The sequence below is a fragment of the Capsicum annuum genome, chromosome 2, assembly GCF_002878395.1.
Source record: "Capsicum annuum cultivar UCD-10X-F1 chromosome 2, UCD10Xv1.1, whole genome shotgun sequence".
Taxonomy (NCBI): Eukaryota; Viridiplantae; Streptophyta; class Magnoliopsida; order Solanales; family Solanaceae; genus Capsicum; species Capsicum annuum.
This window is the reverse complement of record NC_061112.1, coordinates 140584716-140605694: the sequence shown is the minus strand read 5'-3', so window position 1 is coordinate 140605694 and position 20979 is coordinate 140584716. Positions and strand designations below refer to the sequence as shown.

The 20979-nt window shown below is 35.0% G+C and overlaps 3 protein-coding genes across 5 annotated transcripts in view; 2 read left to right on the top strand and 1 right to left on the bottom strand.

Annotated features, from left to right (window-relative positions):
* The first annotated feature begins 313 nt into the window (after positions 1-313).
* Positions 314-10667, top strand: LOC107859963 (pyridine nucleotide-disulfide oxidoreductase domain-containing protein 2). 2 transcript variants are annotated; one of them, XM_016705133.2, is made up of 16 exons: positions 315-719; positions 811-972; positions 1671-1850; positions 2008-2065; positions 2806-2856; positions 3507-3589; positions 4301-4388; positions 5439-5480; positions 5572-5646; positions 5778-5846; positions 7015-7130; positions 7991-8103; positions 8892-8971; positions 9175-9295; positions 10292-10358; positions 10448-10667. In XM_016705133.2, the coding sequence occupies exons 1-16, from the start codon at positions 469-471 to the stop codon at positions 10575-10577; spliced, it is 1686 nt and encodes a 561-aa protein (XP_016560619.1). In that variant the 5' UTR covers positions 315-468; the 3' UTR covers positions 10578-10667. The 2 variants fall into 2 exon arrangements, with proteins under 2 accessions (XP_016560620.1, XP_016560619.1); XM_016705134.2 differs by lacking the exon at positions 1671-1850 and having other exon boundaries at positions 314-719.
* An 863-nt stretch (positions 10668-11530) lies between these two features.
* On the bottom strand, positions 11531-15755 carry LOC107859964 (AP-3 complex subunit sigma). Its single transcript, XM_016705135.2, has 7 exons — positions 15570-15755; positions 15218-15260; positions 15042-15106; positions 13343-13439; positions 12491-12561; positions 11926-12017; positions 11531-11751 (listed from the first exon to the last, which is right to left on the bottom strand). Exons 1-7 carry the CDS (start codon positions 15636-15638, stop codon positions 11685-11687), a joined length of 504 nt encoding a protein of 167 aa, XP_016560621.1. The 5' UTR covers positions 15639-15755; the 3' UTR covers positions 11531-11684.
* A 747-nt stretch (positions 15756-16502) lies between these two features.
* LOC107859965 (nucleolar protein 6) overlaps positions 16503-20979 on the top strand; it is a 32045-nt gene continuing 27568 nt past the window's right edge. For both annotated transcript variants that reach the window (XM_047407223.1, XM_016705137.2), the window contains exons 1-7: positions 16503-16793; positions 17191-17352; positions 18170-18335; positions 18449-18565; positions 18651-18784; positions 18872-19031; positions 20688-20755. In XM_047407223.1, the coding sequence (XP_047263179.1) occupies positions 16635-16793; positions 17191-17352; positions 18170-18335; positions 18449-18565; positions 18651-18784; positions 18872-19031; positions 20688-20755 (966 nt within the window). In that variant the 5' untranslated portion in view covers positions 16503-16634. The remainder of the gene's footprint in view (positions 16794-17190; positions 17353-18169; positions 18336-18448; positions 18566-18650; positions 18785-18871; positions 19032-20687; positions 20756-20979) is intronic.

Sequence of the window (20979 nt, the reverse complement as noted above, 5' to 3'; positions counted from 1 at the left end):
TGATATGTCAAAAATAATACTCCCTCTGTTTCAAAAAGAGTGACCTACTTTCCTTTTTAATCTATTTAAAAAAGAATGATCTCTTTCCTTTTTTCGACAATACTTTAATTTCAACATTCCACGTGACATGTTTAGAATTACAAGATTAAAAGATATTTTGGTATATTTAACAAAACTTTAATTTAAGGTCACAAAATTCAAAAATTTATTTATTTTCTTAAACTTTATGACTAGTTAATATAGGTCATTTATTTTTAAAAGGAGGGAGTAAAGTAAAAGTAAAAATATACATATATTATACATGTAATATACAAAACAAGACAAAGGAGGGAAACGGCCAAACGAGCCTTCACAAGCTTCAATTTAAATAGCAGAGTAACCAGTGATGAAGCTTGGTATATAGATTCCCTACTGCCTCTGCCTCTTCAAACAGTTACTATTGTGAAAATCAGATATTAGGCCAAAAAAATGTGGAAACAATTCCGAAAATTTAGCAGCAGTTCAACTGCAAAAGAGAAGAAATGGGATGCTTTGATCATCGGCGGTGGCCATAACGGCCTGACAGCTGCAGCATATCTCGCTCGTTCCGGTCTCTCCGTTGCCGTTCTCGAGAGGCGCCACCTCATTGGCGGTGCTGCTGTCACTGAAGAACTCATTCCTGGCTTCAAGTTTTCTCGTTGTAGTTATCTACAAAGCCTCCTTAGACCCTGCGTTATCAAGTGAGACCTAATTATTACTATCATTTGATTTGTTAGTCTTGATTATTATTTTTTTTAAATTCAATTATTGGAAATGCGTTGTGATTAATAGAGAATTGGAGCTGAAGAGACATGGATTGAAGCTATTGAAGAGGAGTCCTTCATCATTCACGCCTTGTCGTGACGGACGCTATCTTCTGCTTGGTCCGGACAAGGAGCTTAATTATTCTGAGATTTCAAAGTTTTCAAAATCTGATGCTGATGCCTACTCAAGGTTTAGTAATTTTTTTGTTTGTACTGGTGGTTACTTCAATTTCAATGACAATTTCTGGTAACTTTGTTTGCTGTAATTTAGCTTGTGCTTTTTAAGAGTTAGCTTGTTATATAACGACGATTACTATACGAGAGTTGGACCTTGAGTAATTCATTGTGTCGAAAAAGTATTTAATTTTGTTTAGGTGATTTAAATGCAACTGTGCTAGTGTAAACTAGACTATAACATGGAGGAGAGATAGATAGGTTTACGAGCTTTTATGGTGAATTAACTCATATCTTCATTTAGAATGGTTTGGTGAAGCTCGGATTATGACTATGATTGGGAAATGGATATGGCGGGTAGCGTGCGTCCAAATCATTGGAATCAGGTTCACCGTTCTTTTATAATGAAGTTTAATGTGTCTGTAGTTCTTGACACTTTCACCAATACAGATATCCTTATTAACAGAAAGATTGGCCTATTCAAGAAGGAGGAGAACCCAAGGGTGTTTCCCATCTTAGCTTAAACCCAGAAAAGATAAGTTCCGTGCCAAAGTATCCAGGCATGGGACTAGATGATAATTTAGGAATTTGAGGATTGAGCTCGCTTAGATACCTAAACTCTGTATGAGAATTCATATATTAGTTTTTTCTGCTCATCATCTATCTATTATTGTCATATTTTAAATTTTGAGTTACCAAGTGTCACCTTCATAGGTATGAGAGTCAACTAGACAAGTTCTGCGAGTTTATGGACCCACTTCTGGATTTGCCTACACCAGAAACTCTACAAGGCTCTTCAAATCTCAATACTCGTATGAAGCACAAATTGCAAAATTCAGCCTTTTGGGCTAATTTTCTTCGCCGAGCAGTCCACTTGGGACAAAAGGACCTAGTGTAAGATGTTCTGGATGGTCCTGTTTGCATTATTTTTGCCAAACTTATTGTAATCAATTGGACAAACTAGGGCAACATCTACTTCAAAATAGTACGAATTCTTGACTTCAGCTGTCATAATCCATCCTTGTTTACTTGTTTCCACTGAACTTTTCAGGGACTTGATGGACCTTTTACTCGCCCCAGCTTCGAAAGTTTTGAATAACTGGTTTGAGGTTGTTAATTTTTTACTAGCATTAGTTTTCTTTCCTTGCTCTGTCAGTCAACTTAAAATAATCCTGTTTGATATATAAAGTTGTCTCAATGTTCAAGATTATGACCCGATCAATGCTTTCTATCATTAATTTTATCGAATATTGTTTTGTCCTTAGATAGTGTTGGAAACCTAAGATGAGTGAGTTCTAATAAGCTTCTAATTCTGAATGGTAGTTAACATTGTAGTGTAGCGTTTTCTCTTGGTTTCTATTGTTCCAGTTCTTTCGTTTCAATTGTTTCCTTTATCATTTTGGCTTTTGTTTCGTCACAGCTCGTCTTAACAAGATCAGAAGTAGCTCCATCTGTCTTTAATGGAGTGGGCTAGAATTATTCTTTCCTCAGTCGATTATAAATGTCTTTTTTGATGAAGTGGAATGTGTTTGGGGGGGGAGAAGCGTGAATGGTATGTCTCACTAAAATTCAAAATAAAATTCTCCAAGTTCGACATAAAATGATCAAGAATTTAGCAGTTAGAAATCACTTTTTTCTGGTGTATGTAGTAATTAATCGTGTAGATGTACTGGAAGCTGCTACTATGTGTTTTTATGCTTTGTAATTCTTGTCATCAAATGTGTTCTTCTAAAGAGTGAATAATTTTGTTACATTCCTCAAAGTACACTTCAAAGAATTCTCGAACATCTTAATGTCTTCCCTTCTGGAGTCACTAGCTTACTAATTCTGTGTGCGTAACATATTACAGACAGAGGTTCTGAAAGCAACTCTTGCAACTGATGCAGTGATAGGAAGCACGGTAAGTTTTTTCATATGCATTGTTCTCAGAATGCGTCGAATGATGCATGGAGGAGCAGTCAATTGCTTTGTACATTGTTTGTATCTATGAAGAGTTGTATTGTATATCTAGGATCCACCAATATGATTGGAGATCGCCCAAAAGTAAAATTTAGCTATTCTGCATTACTATCTATTTAGTGAAAATGGTTGGATGTCTTAAGCGAAATATGTGTGTAGTTATGGGATCACGTTTAGTCATGTCTTTTATGCAAATATTAGACGTTTCAGATGGCCCATGGTTTGAAAATTTCTTTTCAGTTATATGCATTTATCCGCGATACCCTTACTACGAGTTCTCCATCTGCATGAAGTAGCAGGCTTGAGTATCTCTTGGACCAGTCTGAAGTTTTAACTGAGAACATGTAGAATTGAGATCTTGTTAGTCTCTAGTCAGGCAGGAAAGAAAACCAGATTCGTATAGTCTACCTGGGTTTTTTCATTCTTCACATTCTCATCGATTTATTGTATCCTGGTTGTGTCATGGACAAATGTCAGTTCAATGAAATTTTGATTAATATTCTTTATCATGTCAGTTTCAGTCTGCTTCATATTTACTCCACTCCTCGCTCTTTTTCCTGTTTATCTGTCAACTTATTTTTAAATTCATAGGCAGGCGTTCATACACCTGGAAGTGGATATGTATTGCTACATCACGTGATGGGAGAATCTGATGGTGATCGCGGTATTTGGTCGTACGTATACAACGTAGATGCAGGATTAGCATTCTGCAAATTTTTAAATACTTCTGCATTTTTGTAAAATCAGTTGTTTCATTTGTTTGAAGGATTCTGCTTTAGAGTAGTTGCTTTAAATGCTCCAATATTTAATGATATACACAATGAACTAATGAAGAGTTCTATTTCATTTTCTTTCTTGGAAAAAGGGATCTTTTCTTTGTTTTCAATCTTTTTAAATGTAAGAGCCTCTACTAACTTTCAACCTTTGAAAAAAGTCCCTTGACTAACTTTCAGATTTTTCAGTTTTCCGAATTAGTCTTACTAGCAAGTAGTTACGTCTAATGAATTTAGCTGCTTATTGTAGCTTAAGTGAAAGCAGTAAACTGTTCTTTCCCTTTTCCTTTGTATGGTGCCCATTTACTGCACTATGCTTGGTATCCCTCATTTACATCTTCCTTAATCCCCAAGAAGGAGGCTTTATGTGAGCCCAAACATTTGAACTATCACTCCATACATCTTGACTATTTAGAGAAATGGGACATATTTGCTTGTATCTTCATAATCAATCTTTCAAAATCATTATGAACTTATGCACTCAAAATATTTTTGATGATGCTGTTTTTGTTTCAAATCCAAAATTGCCTTTCTTAAATTGACTGGGTGGTTATACCATGTTGTTCTCTCTTACTGAGCATAGAAATGCTTGACAGCTGTTTTTACATGTAGATATGTTGAAGGGGGAATGGGCTCTGTGTCATCAGCTATAGCTGCTGCTGCAAAGGAGGCTGGTGCAACCATATTGACAAATGCTGAAGTATGCTTATGTCCCGTTATGCATTCACTGCAAGTGTTTCGGCTCAGAGTTATTTGCTTTTGATTATCTAAAATATATCTAGAGCTTTAGATTCTTTCTTGGTAAATTTGCTTTTCTTTTTGGGGGCTGGTCAGCGGAGGAGTTGATTTCTTTACTTTTTGTTGGTTCCTATTGTTTATCTTTATATTCTTTTTGTTTTCACCTTGGGAAGTTCTAAGAAAATCATGAATAATATTTTACTTGATATTTCTAAAATTTCCTCTCCCCTTCACTTCTTTCTGAAAAATTGCATCTAGTCCCTTTTCACGTAATTTACCTTAACACGTGAAATGAATACCATGGAAGTGAAAAATAAACTTGAAGAAGTGTAGATACATCTTGCAGCTTCTAAAAGACATGATATGTTCGGCATCAGTAGAAGACTTTTATATGAGACTTGTGATTCCTAGGTTCTCAACATCCAACTTGCTGTGAACCTTCATCAACCCACTTTCTGTAATCCTACTTCTGCTCAGTAATTTTTTTCCAATGCTGTGACTTCAATTCTATCTTTAAATGGGAAATATCCATACCAGTATACTTTTGTCTATCAACTCTTTACGTTGCTCTTGGTTTCTGTTCATAATTCTCGGATTTTAGAAGTTACATTCTCCTAAATTTTAATTTCTATCTTCTAAATAGCTGTAGAAAGATTTGATTAACGATTATTTATTAACTATTTAATGTTTAGTAACATTGATTATTTTTCTTGAATAGTAAGAGAATATGTTTCTAGATCACATGTTCTAAATTTAGTGAACTTGAGTGAGCCACATACTATAGAATATTCTATAAGATTTCTCAGGGAGTTCCGTATCTAGCTGTTGAACATTTGCTTATCTATTAGCATAGAGAATGATAACCTACAATGATCTATGTATCCCTAGACTCAGCACACGAACAAGCTAATAAATTTTCTCTTATATTTTCACAGTTTCAAAACATATTAGCTCTTTCCTTGATTGTGTTTGAAGTTGTGTTTTCTGAAGGAAGTTCTCTTTTGTCATGTAGGTCTCGAAATTGATGATTGAAGACACGGGTAGAGTGCATGGGGTTAGTTTCACTAAGTCGTCTTTCCAATAGTGTACCTTTTTTTCTAGGTCAAAGTTGATCTTGATGTTGCAAATTGGATGGAATTTTTTAGGTGTTGCTGGCTGACGGAACTATATTGCATTCATCTTTTGTTTTATCAAATGCAACACCATTCAAAACTTTCATGGTAAAATTTTGTTCCTCTTCTTTTATTTGAACAAATTTAGGCTAGTAGAGTGGCATATTATTACAGAAGTATCAGAGAAATGGAATTCAATTTTAACAGTGTCCTCTGACTATGCTTCTCACACAACCCAGGATCTTGTGCCAGATGATGTGCTTCCTCATGATTTTCATAATGCTATCAAGTGCTCTGATTATCGCTCTGTAAGCTTGCATATAAAGTATTATTATCATTGATTATTCTAAGATTCAGCTGTTATATCCTGATTCATCCTATGCCAATTGTCTTCTTAAATACCCTTTACTTATCAAACAAATTGCGTAAGTAAATAATTGAATTCTGCATAAAGATACAGGTTCTGACTGTAGATAGAAGTGTCGCTATACCGTGCTTATGTGTTGAAATATTGGTTCTTGTCCAGAGTCAGAACAGGAGATGTCAAACCATTCTTCTTTCTTCTTTTCGTTGATATTGGCTTCATAACTGCTTCAATTCAAGAATCCCTGATTGAAGGATCTCAGAGTTGGCAGTTTGGGCTGCATCTCATGTTTCTTCTTTCACTATCCATTTCTTTCTCTTGCAAGTTCTTCGTATGAATCCTACAACAGTACTCAGGATTTAATTTACAGGCATGAGATTCCCTTTGAACATGTGTTTTTTTTTTTTTTTTTTTTGGCTGCGGGGTGTTTAATTAACCTATGGTTCCTATATCTTTTGACACTACAGGACCATTCTTAACTGTTCTTTTTAGTAATTAGTCCTAATACAGCAATACAGCATTTTGTACTGGCACATCTTAAACTTTCTTTAAACTGACAGCGGCTTAGCGTTCAATCCTTCCTTTTATGATTTCAAGGAACCAACTAAGACTTTACATTTATAATTATGCCTTAACAGGAATATATGATCTTTCCAGCTTGATATAACCTTAAGCTAAGCATTCTTAGAGAGATGCTTGATGGTCATGTACATGTTATATAAGTTCCTAACTCAATTTCCTCGTAAGGTTCATGTCCGAGTCTGTTTACTTGTTGCATATAAATGGCTCAATCCTGAAAGGTTTAGGTTGTTTTTATTGCAACATTCTTCTTGCTCTACAAAGGTTAATATTGATTAATGTTTAGGCTCTAAACATTATGTGATAAAGTCTAATCTCTTGTTGTGGTCAGTATATTGGATAGCTTTGGTTGTTCATGTTTGGCACCTGAAATTTTAGGGGATTTTGATTCTGGAACAGACTACTAATAAAATCAAATTGACCGTCAAAATATTACCACAATTTTCAGTGCTGCAGTTCAGGCTAAACATTTCATATTTGGTTGTTAATCTTTTGTACCTGAAATTTGAAGGGATCATTGTTTATTGGAACAGGCTACCACAAAAATCAATTTGGCTGTTGACAAATTGCCACAGTTCCATTGCTGCAATTTAAGTCATCCAGATGCTGGTCCACAACATAGTGGTACCATTCACATAGGGCCAGAGAGGTATTCATTTATCCATTTCAGATTCATTCTTCTTCTGATTTGCATGAGTTGATTCATCTATGTAACCCATGCACGAATAAAGAAGGATACGAGTTAGTTCCTACCCTTTCATAAACCCAAGAATGCGATGTATCTTAAAATATATAGATATATGATACGATGAGGATACACAAAGAATTCATTTATCCCATTTGTTGGTCTTTTGTGTTTTAAGTTTGAGTTGTTTACCGGTGAATAGAAAATGCCAGAATTGAGTGGAATTGATTTAGAAGATTGATGTAATATTGAGGCTTAGTTGATTGATTGTGCATCTTGTTTGGCTCAAACATATAATGTTATCTTGTATGACCGAGCCAGCTCTTGTGACACTTATGATACAGAAGGTCTAAGATACATTGTGCTCACCTTCCATTCTTGCTTTACTGGTTTATTTTCATCGTGGTGTGCAATCTTGCCGAAACGCCTGAGATAGCATGTCAAGAGTTGGTGGGGGTTGGAGAAAGAAATTCATATTACATGTATAGCACTAAAATGATCCGTCAAATCTGATAGTGATTGTTAGAATTCAATATATTATTTCTATTCATATTCTAGAATGTAGTGTCTATAAATAGGGTCTCAATGTAATAATTTAGAGACAACAAGTCAATAATATTTTTCTATTCATATTCTAATAGTGATAATTTTTGAGTTTTTAAAACACATAACAAGAAGGTCCGTCACAAACCATCTTTCTGATGCTGACATTAAACAAATTATTATAGGTATCATCATTCTTGCCTTTCCTGTACTTTATAAAGTTGTTATTTCGATTGTCTTTTTAATCCAAAAATGACGGTATAATTCTGGTGCTTTTTTAGTATAGAAGAGATGCACAGTGCTGCACAGGATGCTGAAAATGGCTTACCATCTCGACGGCCCATAATTGAGATGACAATTCCAACTGTCTTTGACAAGACAATCTCTCCATCTGGTACTCAAGTTTGCTTCCTAATGTGTTGATTCATTGTTTGTTTGATCATAAACTGTTTTATGAATTTCTATGGTGGTATTAAGTTTTTTATCAACAGTTATGAATTCTACGATCTAGAGGTTAGGCAAGCTCTTAACCCCCTGAATGTTCATGGAAGGCTAAAGTCAATTAGGGTTAACTTCACTGGTGGAGCATTTGCACCTCCCCCCCCCCCATCCCCGGCCCCCCCCCCTCGGTTGAACTCTTTGATTTCCATTTTCTTGTCCAAAATTTTTCCTTCATCTGGATGAACCCCATGTCAAATTATTATAGCATCATTCAAGTAAATACAGATTAAGATCGTAGAAACATGAGCTTGTGATGTAGCTACACCTGATTTTATGTCTTCTCAGATAAAGCCTAGATAAGAAATTTAAAACCAATTCAACATGAAACTAGTGAAGACAGAAATCTTTATACAAAATCTGAAGCTACAGAAACAATAAAAAAACTGCTCTGTGATGATGACTTTGTCTAAGTTGACAAAAATAGTCTTATGTTTAGAACAATGGTATTTTGAACAATATGCACAAGCTTTTGGAGGAAAATGAGTTAACACTGTTTGATTGAGGTGTCCAAATACTGGGTTTCTAAAACTACATAGGGGTTTTACGTATTCTCAATGTGCAAACATGACAAAGTAAAACACAATAAACACATAGTATTATGATATCCTCTTGTTTCTCTTGTATCCCTGTGGTTTTCGATCAATGCTAGAACTTACAGATATTCATTATTGTTTTACCTAGGAAAGCATGTGATTGGTTTATTCATCCAGTACACACCTTATAAACCCTCTGATGGCAGCTGGGAAAATCCTGTATATAGAGTTAAGTATCCCTGAATTACATTCTTTCACCCACTTTTTCAAGTTACCTGTTTCTGTTCCTTTTTCTTAGCGTGAGTACGAGTTCTTCACTTATTAACTTTGATCCCTTTCAGATTTGTTCTCGAACTTCTGGATCCAACTTGATTCCATCTTTATACATCACATGTTTCATGTTTGTGATTAATAAAAAATTATTACTGTAGGAATCATTCGCCCAGAGATGCTTTAGCATGATAGATGAATATGCTCCTGGATTTAGCTCATCAATTATTGGGTATGATATGTTGACTCCTCCAGACCTTGAAAGAGTGATTGGTTTGACAGGTGCACCACTGCTATCCTCTTGATCAGTTATAGCTTTTCTGTCCTTCATTAGTGGTTATTTGATAAATTTAAAGATAAGACACCTGTCAATGAAAGATGAAAGGTGATTTCAGTTCTTAAGGGTACTGAATACAAGTTCTCTGGATCATACACAAATTTAAGTTATCCTCATGTCCATAGCTTGGAAATCTTTTGAGTGTTCCCAGTATTTTTATTAAAACTTGCTAAAATTGTAGTACCATTGAGTATAATATTCAATGCTAAAATTTTGAACTTGTCAAGATTGTACCATTTATTATGCTGAGCGTCAATAATGCTTAAGTAGATAAATTAAACATTTTAGCCCATTGCAATCTAGAAGAATAGACTATTTGAAGTGTCTTATTAAGTAGCTAATTGTTCAGTGTTCCAATATTCAGCGATAAGTGAAGTTGGAATCACCTAACATATGTATAACATTTTAATGGCACTTTATTGAGTAATTCTCCTTTCAAATGAAATGTAAGTGTAGGTTACTAATGAACTTCTGTGCTTTTAAATGGATTCAGATGTGAGTTCAATCCGTTTATAGAATTAAACTGCACACCCAGCCCCAGTATAGAAAATCTCCTCAAGGCATTATTGTCCTTTAAGTTGCCACAATATTGGCGAACTTTTTTGTAGTTCAACAACTGTACTAAAGAGTATATCCATCATGTAGGAGTTTAATCAGGTTCAATGCTTAATCTTCCTGTTAACTGGCGTTTTATGATCAACTTCCTGACTTGTTTCTCGTTGAACATCAGCGTTTCATCCACTGTAGGTTACAAGCTACCAGCATACTACAAGATCTTGGGAGATAATACAAAACCTGATGTTTGCTTTATCCGAGTGTAGTTTAAGAAATTTGTGGATTAGTCTAGTTATGAGGATGAGCTACTATAAGCTGGAGCATGCTTTATAATCCGTGCAAACTAATATAGCAAATGGTAATGTGCTAGCGTTGTGTCTTTTCAGGAGGCAATATATTCCACGGATCCATGGGATTAGATTCATTGTTTTTAATGCGGCCAGTAAAAGGATGGTAATTGTTTTGAACCGCTTTTGACATCCTTGCAGGACTCAAGTCCATAAAATCACCGTTTTTGCTATTATCTGAACGTTGAAATGCAGGTCAAATTATCGAACTCCAATTGAAGGCCTATACCTGTGTGGCAGCGGGACACATCCCGGTGGTGGAGTAATAGGCGCCCCAGGACGCAATGCTGCACATGTTGTCATTGAGGACTTTAAGAAATCATGAAGTTACTTTCTTGGCAGGAACAACTTTTTTTATTGTGATTCGTTTTGACAGTTCAATATGTTAAATATTAGTTAATCTGTTTTTTTTTTTTTTTTTTTTTTTTTTTTTTAACAAAGAACTCAATGGCACATGTTAGTTTTCTTCCCAATTTTCATGACACCATTAATAAGGACCTCTAATCTAAAACATGCTGACGTTGTAGCCAAATAGAAAGTTCACCTCCTTTTATTGCAAATATGTTGCGTAAGAGTTTCGAAGGTCCATTGAAGATTGAAGTCGGTTTGGAGGATCACTAGTGCAAATCTCTTCGACTGAAGAATCTTCAGAATGAGTGGATTCCTTCAATTCAATGTAAAGAATAATGCATGCAGGGAACAGGAAATAATTCAAAGGCATCACGCATGTAGAAAGAACTGACAGAGAGCAAATGAGCAATCACAAACTTTCTCCGGCTTTCTTTTGATAAGATCAATTTTTGCACCTTTGAGAACATTGATAACTAGATAAATTAGCAATGAAGATCTGGATTCAAATCCCAACATAAAAAACCTATATGATGTATTCTCCTCTTATAGATGAACCCACTGGACTAGTCAAGATGCATAGAAACTAATCCAAACTAATCCAAACACCACCATTATCCCCACACAGAAAATAGAGGATAGCAGTGTCAACTTAAACCTTTTCTACACTTGTACTATTATAAGGTGTGGAAAAGCCTTTTTGGGAGCAGATATAGCTGTTCCCTTAGTTCATTAAACGGATTGCTCACATTAGCTAATCAAGTTTCAACATACAAGGCAGGTATTTTACTGGAGTATAAACTCAATCAGCTCACATTAGCTAATCAAGTTTCAACATACAAGGCAGGTATTTTACTGGAGTATAAACTCAATCAGTCTTTCAGCTTGGCTTTTACAACTAACAGTGAAAGACCCTAATAGAAAAAGGGATAACTCAGAGAAGGGTATATACAGCTATGATTACGAATTGAGAAGTCACTTAACATGCCACACTGAAAGTATAAATACAATGATATAGTTCTTTTTTTTTTCCCCAAACATTTTCAACACAATAAGATATGGTAATGTACAGAGGAACCATGCGCTATCTAGCCCACCAAGACGGAATAGATTTGTTGATCATTGTGCCAGCACTTGTAGTTGACTCTAACCTGCAATTAAATAAGAATTATTCTCTAAAACAATTTACAAGTCTTGCACACAAAGCTGGAATTGAAAAAATTAACAATAAGATAACTGTGAAGTTATACACAGATGTCCCATTCATGTGTGCTTGTGTGTACAGGAGAGAGAGAGAGAGAGGAGGGAGAGAACGAGAGACAAACTTTGAAATCTCTTCAACTGCTCTCATAACTTCAACAGAATCTGTTTCTAGCACTTGACCACCTAAAATTATTTCATCTAGAATGGTATGCATCTGCAGAAGACAAAATCATCCATTAGACACAAAAGCTATGCAGACTGATACCCCAAAAGGCAAGAGAAATAGCACTTGAAATTACTGCATAGGATAAGCTTGCTGCACATTGCAAATGCCTCCAAGCTTTTAGTAGAGTTTTAGAAGCATTAATTACATATGTTAAATAAGTGACCATATGTTAATTGTAAGTTATAACAGTTAAAAGTTGCAATGGTGGCGAATATTGGAAATAGTGGAATTCTCTGGAAAATAGGAGTCCACTTTTAGCATCTCATGTAATGATCAGAGTTCGTTGTCGAGGGAGCATGTGGATTCTACAACTATTAGAACAGAGAAAAAGAGAAGTTGATTTCTGAGACCTACTAATGATATATTCCACCGATGTATCCAAATTGGTCTAGATACGAATATTTATGTCTCAAAAGATAAGTACATAAATACAACAAATAGAAGTTAGTGCAGTACTCTACCTTGCTATAATTGAATACTACATCAAGCTCGCATACACTTTTGAAGCATTTGTCCAGTGTTTCCACAAAAACTGATATGACGAGGATAACATCATCAACAAGAGCTCAGATGAACAAACCATTGAAGTAATGCTATTCAAATATCAGCAACAGCTACTAGACATGATACAAGGTGCTACGAACACATAAATAGCACCTTACAAGTGGAAAAAACTATACCAGAAGATCAAGAAGAATCCATGTTGACCCATTACTACATGAGAAAATGGTAAAATACTATGGTGAGGAACACAGAGCAGAATCTTTAAACTGAATAGATTACGGGATGCCGGACATACAGGGAAAGAAACACTTGGAACAATATATCATGAAGTGAAATCATTCTTTGCTGAACTTTATTTTTAATATTAAATAGAAACTTTGAAGAAGCAATTATCCACTTATGAATTGAAACCATCCCAGAAAATTGAGACTCATTTGCTATTGGTGTATGTAATATCAAAAAAATTGTGCAATATCATTGCAAGTGTTAATAATAAATAAACCATGATGCGAGTATCTTATCTTTCTCTCCATTGCTAGTTGGGGACAAATTATTCCTTCAAGAACAAGAGAAAAAAAGAACTCTATTCATCAATCTTATTGCACATTCCCTATTTCGAGTTTGTTTCACCTATTATTTAACCGGTCTTGGTCTGCCACCTTGAGTTCCATCATTCTCTTTCTATTATCAATTACTAAAATTTACCATACATGGCATTCTTGCAGCATAATTAAGGAGACTAACTTAAACATGAACTTAAAAATGTGTTTTCCCCACAATGAAACTAGGTAAATAGTGGAAACAAGTACCTTGTATTAAGTCGAGCATGGCCAACTCATTCTCAGAGTTATCAAATAGAAAAACGAAATATAAGGTAGCATAGTGCTTATACACGAGCCTTGTATCCTGGAAAAGATATAGTAATAGCTATTATAATAATTTACTCTTTATTCTCCAAACGTGTGAGCATAAATTACTCTTCTTGATTTAAGTCACAAAAGAGTACACAACCATTTAAAGCAGTGTAGCATGTAAATGGTTGAATAAGTGATCGGACTTATGGGAATGCACTTGTCCTATTTTAGTCCGTTATTTTTTCCGGCTCTAATCAATATTAATTAGATAATATCTTACAATTCAGTTGAGAGTAAGTTTTCTACATGTATGTAACTACTCACTTGATCGAAGAGGATAACTAACATAAAACAAAGAAACCAAAGGTGAGGGTAGAGAAATCAAAATTTCTAAAGTTTCACGTTTGTCTTTTCAAGAATTTGCGCAGAATCAAAGCATTCTATCTAGACAAAGTGTCCTTAGTATATATATATATTGAAAATCCTCAGCTCCTAAGATCATAGAGTTATGTACTATTTTCTGATGGTAGATTGTTAGACATATACAATCTATATAATTTCCAAACAGAGCAAATCCAGTACAAGCAGTAGATAGAGTTGGTGAAGGATAATTACATAATCCGTATAGCAAATATTGGAAGAAATACTACTCTCCGTTCATTTTTACTTGTCCACTATACTAAAAATACATTTTCACTTTTAGCATATCCAGAGGAAAACATATTTTTTCATGTTTTATCCTTAACATTAATCGCTTATTCTCCAAAACATCAATTAGTATGGGTGTTAGCATAGATATTATAGTAAAACACTCATATTAATCATTGTTTCTTAACAGCCTGTTTGGATGGTGATTTGCCATGGTATGGTTACCATCCCATGTTTGTTTCTATGGTTTTCTAAAAATGGTGGTATGGTATGTTACTATTCCATGGTTTGATAACCATGGAATGAGGCAATTTCTTGAACCACCAATTTGGTGGTGTGGCATGGTTCTCCCTTTTTTTTTCCAACTTTGCCCTTATATAATTTTATTAAAACCCATTATACCCTTTTACTCTTCTTAACCTTATATACTCTCTTCTTCAACTTAACTCTCTTCTTCACTACAGCATCCATCTCCGGCACCACCCTAGCATTTAACATAGTAGTATCCACAGAAGAAATAAGAGACGCTGCTACCCCATTGACGCGTTTTAGGGTTTTTCCATTTTCGGGGTTAGAATTTTCGGGTAGAATAGATATAGGTATAGGTATTTTGCGAGGCCGACCACGACGGGGACGGTGGGAAGTGGAAGAAGGAGGTGGGTCGATGAGCTCAACGTAGCTGACAGAGAAAACGACGTCATCAATACCCTCATTGAAAATTTATAACAAGTAGGGGTATTTTAGTAAAATTACCCGTTGACATACAATACCATACCATCAATCCAAACATGGTACAAACCATACCGTACCATACCATACTGTACCATACATTATGAAACCATGGCAAACCACCATCCAAACAGGCTGTAAGAGACATGGGAATAGTAAAACACTCACATTAATCATTGTTTCTTAAGAGACATGCGAAGTTCAAAGTGGGCAGGTAAATGTGAACAAAACTGCTACAAAGAGCGAAGAATAAACAAGGAGACAATCAAGTAATTACCGGACCGAAAACTGTTCCTAAGCTCCGAATAAAATTGCTCACATTGTCAGGCCTGCCGCTTAAGACTGAAAAACGAAATCCAAAAAGAAACAAAAATCACAAACTCATCCAACAGCCAACATTCAACTAAACCAGAAACCTCAGTTTAATCGAATTCTGTGGTTTTTTTTTTTAACCTGCGTAAACATGGCGTATGAGCTCCTGTTGCTTCTCCGCTGGCTAATTCCAATCTCATCCAACAAAATTCAAAAACTTTGTTGAATTAAAATTGAGAAATTCAGCACAAAATTGAAACAAAGATAGATCTTAGAAATTGAAAAAAAAGTTAAATTTTATTTGATTAACGCAGTGTAAGGCCACCTTTCCCGCACGTAGACTAATTTCACAAGATACCGAGAAGAATACCTAATGGCTTTATTTTATTTTTTTTGTCGCTGTAATTTGAACCGATACCTCACGGCTATTAACTACTTTATCCACTCCCTCGGGTGCAAATGGAAAAAAGATAAATATGAGGGAGGGACAAACCTGGAATTCGTAAAATTTGGAGAGGCGAGGTTTGCCGAGGCCGTTAATAACCATTACCGCTTTTATCATTCTTCTTTGTATATCTCCACAACAAAACTGGCATTTGTCTCGCTCTCTGTAATTGTAAAATCGCGTAAACGAAAATTACAATTTGATCCTTTATTTATTGACAAACTATATTTTAGTACTTATAATATTAAACTAAGCACATTTCACCTTATATTAATAGAATTTTGCTTCTGAAGAGCCAACGAAAGTTGAAACTTATAAGCATTTAATGCATAGTAAAATAGGGTCGAGAGTAAAATCAGAGCATTCATGAAAAAGAAAGTTTTACTAATTCTGCTAGCCCAATGAATTAAATTTTTAGTTTGAAAAGTAATTGAATGAATTCTTTCTTTTGCAAGCAAATTTAAATAAGGAACAATAACATAAACTTATACAAATTTCTACCCTAATAAAGTAATTACAAAAATTTTAACTAATTATGTATCTTCGTTGAATGTATCAAGAGCTAATTATGTATCTCGAGAGACTCAAAATGGGAAAGAATATATCAGAATCTAATTATGTATTTCTATAAAGGAAAAACTGTATTTTCGCTGGATGTATTATGTATCTTGATAAATCCAAAAGTAGAAAAAAATATCGGAAGCTAATTATTTATTTTTATAAAGAAAAAAATATTTTTTTTTTATTGAATGTATAAGAAGCTAATTATATATTTCGATAAATTCAACATTAAAATTTTTGAATAATTATCTAAAATATTACTAAAAAAATTTTATAATCAAAATTCAAACTGACGGGGATGTACGTTGTTTGCCCGTTAAATAATGGTCTTAAAGTGGTCATTTGTGCAAACTCTTTAATAGGCAACTGTTATATACTTGAACTCCTGGACCTATAAAATCTGTCTTTGATGGGCCCAATTTTTAAGGCACTTTTTTGTCCAAGAGAAATTGATCCGTCTTTGTTCCGTTTGGGGGTTTTAGCAGGGTTTTAGACGCCTGTTGTTCTTTCGCGAAATAGTTAGAAATTTGAGCTTGGATATTGTTAAGAGCAATGGCGTCGGATACATTAAGTTACATGGACTCCATGAGCTTCAAGGTTAGGGAGTTGTTGAAGGAGGTTCAGCTCGAATACTCTCCTGAAACCACTGCAACTGTCGACAATTTCGTCTCCGCCATTAAAAAAGCAATTGATAAGATCCCTGAGCACCAGGTCAATCTCTTTCTTAATGCTTCATAAATATTACACTGTTTATACAATGTTAAAGGTAGTTGTTACGCATATCCTTCGGCTTCCTCGTGTGTTTACTTCTTTGTATTTTGTATACTTGTAAAAATTCTGGCCCTGCTGTTGTGACCTATAGTTTGAACAATTTAAAATTATGTATGCATACAGCATACTATGTCTCATTCACTAATGGGAATAAAAATAAAAAAAAAAGACACACTGACACAAAATGGTAGTGGATGAGGTAAGACTTTAAATCTTGTATTAACCTCTAGTGGTGAGTTTTTTTACTTATTCAAGGAATTCTAAATTATGCCGAGTTACTAGTTGACTCCAATTCTTCACTTACCTTTTTAAAATTTGTGGAATTATTTTTTGGCAGGTTACGGCCAACTTGGCTCCAGGTTTTGTTAGAGACATCAATGCGGATAAGGTGGAATTCACGTTTAAGAATCCGAAGTCTTTAGAAATTCGTGGGAGTTATTCTATACAGTGTGTTACCAAACACGATCTAAATGTGGATCTTTTTCTTCACTTGCCAAAGGTGCGCCATTTATTTTCCTCCAGAAAGCTATAATCTCAAAGTGTCTTAAAGCAATACTTTATATGTATTGTATTATGTTGTAATTTATTTACTTTTCAGTTTGATGCTAAGTTAAAATTGGTTACGTGATAATATAAGAAGCTTGTTATGTAAAGAGGAAAATTTCACATTGTTTGAAATGCTCAAAGCTTTAAATTTTCAACTCTTTCTTAGTCTGTAATGGTGCAGGATTTATAAGCTATGGAAATGTGAGAAAGTTAATTTAAAAAAAAAAAATGTGAAAGTTTTAATTGCAAAACAGTCAATCCCTTGAAATCAGAAACTGCTCTACTTGGTCTGACTTCATCCAAGAATTGGGTTAACAGCAAAGCAGGGAACATGAGGAATAAAGCAAGCTATCTGTTTCCCATATTCCCTGTATAGCTTCTATTATACACAATACGTGCCTTCTAAATTCCAAACTGTGGATGTGGAGGAATTGGAAGAAGTTTTACTTGATGAATGAATCATGGTCGACGGCTTATCTTACTGGATGAAAAGTGGCCTGGGAAACACACATAGAATGATAGTTTTATAGTTGTGATGGAATTTTAAGTTTTTGTGCATGGGATCTGTCATAGGTGAAAGCTCATTCATTGGTATGCTGAATGAATGATGTAAAAATCATACCTTATGTGTAAATATTTGGAACCAAATTGATTTGGGCAAAATGATCATGCCGGTCTTATGGTAAATGACCAGATTCATGATGTGTTACTCTTATTAGTTTCTTGTTGTGGCATATCTTGTTTTTCTTCTGATCTGTTCCTTTTGGCAGGAGTGCTTTTATGAAAAAGATTACCTAAATTATCGATACCATGCCAAAAGATTCCTTTATCTCTGCAAAGTCAAGGAGCAGCTGACAAAATCTCTGTTAGTCAAAGCTGTAAAGTGGTCTAGTTTCCAAAATGAGGCTCGGAAACCTATATTACTTATCTATCCAGGTCGAGTCAGACTATCTTCCCTACTTCTCTTGCTTCTTTGTGGGTAAAGTTTTCTGGCGTCTACTGCAAGTTTCAGTTTATTTAACTGACTTGATGTTCTTCTGTTGTTGAAGCTGTTAAGCTTACTGGAAATGCTGAATTTGTTGCGAGGATAATTCCTACGGCAACATCTTTGTTCAGTGCAACTAAACTTCGCCTGGAGCGAAACAATATCCATACTCTCAAAGAAGGTTTATATATTTAGATATTTTGTCAAGCTCCTTTGCTCATATTGAATTGCTTCTTAACAATGATTGCACTTATTTCCTTTTCTAGGAGATGCTATACAAGCAACACCAAGGTACAATAATAGTATATTGGAGGATTTGTTTCTCGAGGATAATGCAGAGTTTGTCAAAAGAACTTTCTCTGGATGGAAAGAATTGGGGGAAGCTTTGATACTGCTAAAAGTATGCCAAATTTTGTTTTAAGGAACTAATATAGTCTAATAGCTTGCTCTTCTTAGTCAGAATATTACATCAGTTGCATATCTATAGGTGTGGTCTCGGAAAAGGAGTTCAATCTATGCCCATGATTGCTTGAATGGGTTTCTAATCTCTATAATATTGGCTTTCCTTGCAACAAAGCCTGGTAGGCATCATATCAACAGTTCCATGAATACAATGCAGATATTTCGTATCACAGTGGACTTCATTGGTATGTAATCTGTCCTTTATCCTGGTTTCCTTGTACTATGATTGCCTGCACAAGCAGAAGATAGAACATGTTCTAGATTTAGACAAAGATATGTTAGGCTTCTGTTGGAAAATGTAAGATATTACATAGGATTAAGTAATTCTTAGTTGGTTGGAGTTGGTCGAAAAGAAAAAGTTGATCAAGTCACCTAAACCTAAAGAAATTTATGAAAGCCTTGAGTGTGCTAAGAATCCCCTACTCGCTCTCTCTTGTTTGTTGCTAGCCGAGCTCTCCGTAAGCATTGCTTGTTTTCCTCCTCAGCTTAATGGGGAGAACTTCATCGTGACCTTTATGTTTTTGCATTGAACAAGATGAGAATAAAATTCCTAGTTGCAATCTGTTAGTTCATCGTATGACTTATGGGCATCAAACACTTGTGTGTGTGTGTGTGTGTTTGGTGTGGGGGGGGGGTTTCGTAAGAGAAGTCATGCGGGGATTTGCAAGGACTGTAATACTGGATTAATAATCTCTTGATTTTGTACACTTGAGGATTAGCCTCTTTTCCCTGATTTATTTTTTGTGCACCCACGAGATTCCAGTAGCTACAGAAGATTGGGTTTTGTTTGTAAAAACACATATCTTTTTGTGAGTTTTTTAACTTATTGGTATACTTATTGTATATGGGTAATTTTTTGCCCATTTGCTAAATAAAATCTTATTACTTGATTAAAAAAAAGTGCACATACTTTCTTTGATGAATGTTTGGTTCATCGCATACAAAATGGATTGAAATAGTGGGACTAATAATCCCGATATTGCTTATCCCCGGAAGCAAAAATCAACCAGGAAACATTACAACCCCTTATGTCATGGTGATAAGCATGGTTTGTTTACCTAAAATAGGTAAAAGGTTTGCTCACAACGTTAGATGCTTAAATTATTCTGATCCTTAGAATTTGTGGCAACCTGCATTTGAATTTTTCTTGCAAGGGAAAAAAGGAGTTATCCACCGGATAATTCCTGCATTTGACTTGAAAACCAACAACAACAACAAACCCAGTGTATTCCCACCTAGTGGGGTCTGGGGGGGTAAGATGTACGCAGTCCATACCTCTATCTCTGATGAAGTAGAAAGGCTGTTTCCGAAAGACCCCCGGCTCAAGGCACGAGATACCACACAAACACATAGTAAAGCACAGAAGCAGATTACATAACATAAATACGGCACCCATAAGGAATATAAAACAGAGGAAAGCAGAGGAAAGCACACAGATTCGTAATAAACATGGAACACTGAATACGGAATCATAACAGGAATAAAACCCCCACCAAGTAATTCCCTACCCCCACCAATTACCCAAATATTTGGCAATAACCTTAACATGAATATGAACTAAGTTATGGGCTTATTTGAACTCTAACTTGTAAGATTTTAATAAAGTAGTGCTGGTAAATAATGTGCAAAGAGTTTCTCTAGAACTGATAGCATCATTTAACATGTCCATTTCCAAGCATTTGCTGTTGTGATAATTTTTTTTTGCCCCTTTTATCTTTTCATTTATTGGAGTTAGCTAATCATGGCAAGAGAAATATCTTTATTAGTGTGATGTCATACTTATGTTTTATTGGTTGAGTTAGAGAACAACTGTAGTACTAACCATTTCTCTATGTTTGCAGCCACCTCTAAAACATGGGATAAAGGGCTTTTTATTCAGCCCCGGCATGAAAAAAATGCTTCAAACAAGGTTCATTACTTTGCTTTGTTTGGTGATTACAAGTTATAGTTGTCAGGAAGTATGCACGAGACTTTACGAAGACATACTTACCAAAAAGAAGTGTGTGAAAGATTATAAAGATGTATCTATGTTTCATGATTAACTTAATTTGAAAGAGTTTCAAGGATTTAACTAAGAAGTAAAAATCCAAGACCTTTTTGAGAAAAAAGAAACTAACAATTAACGAGGTATAG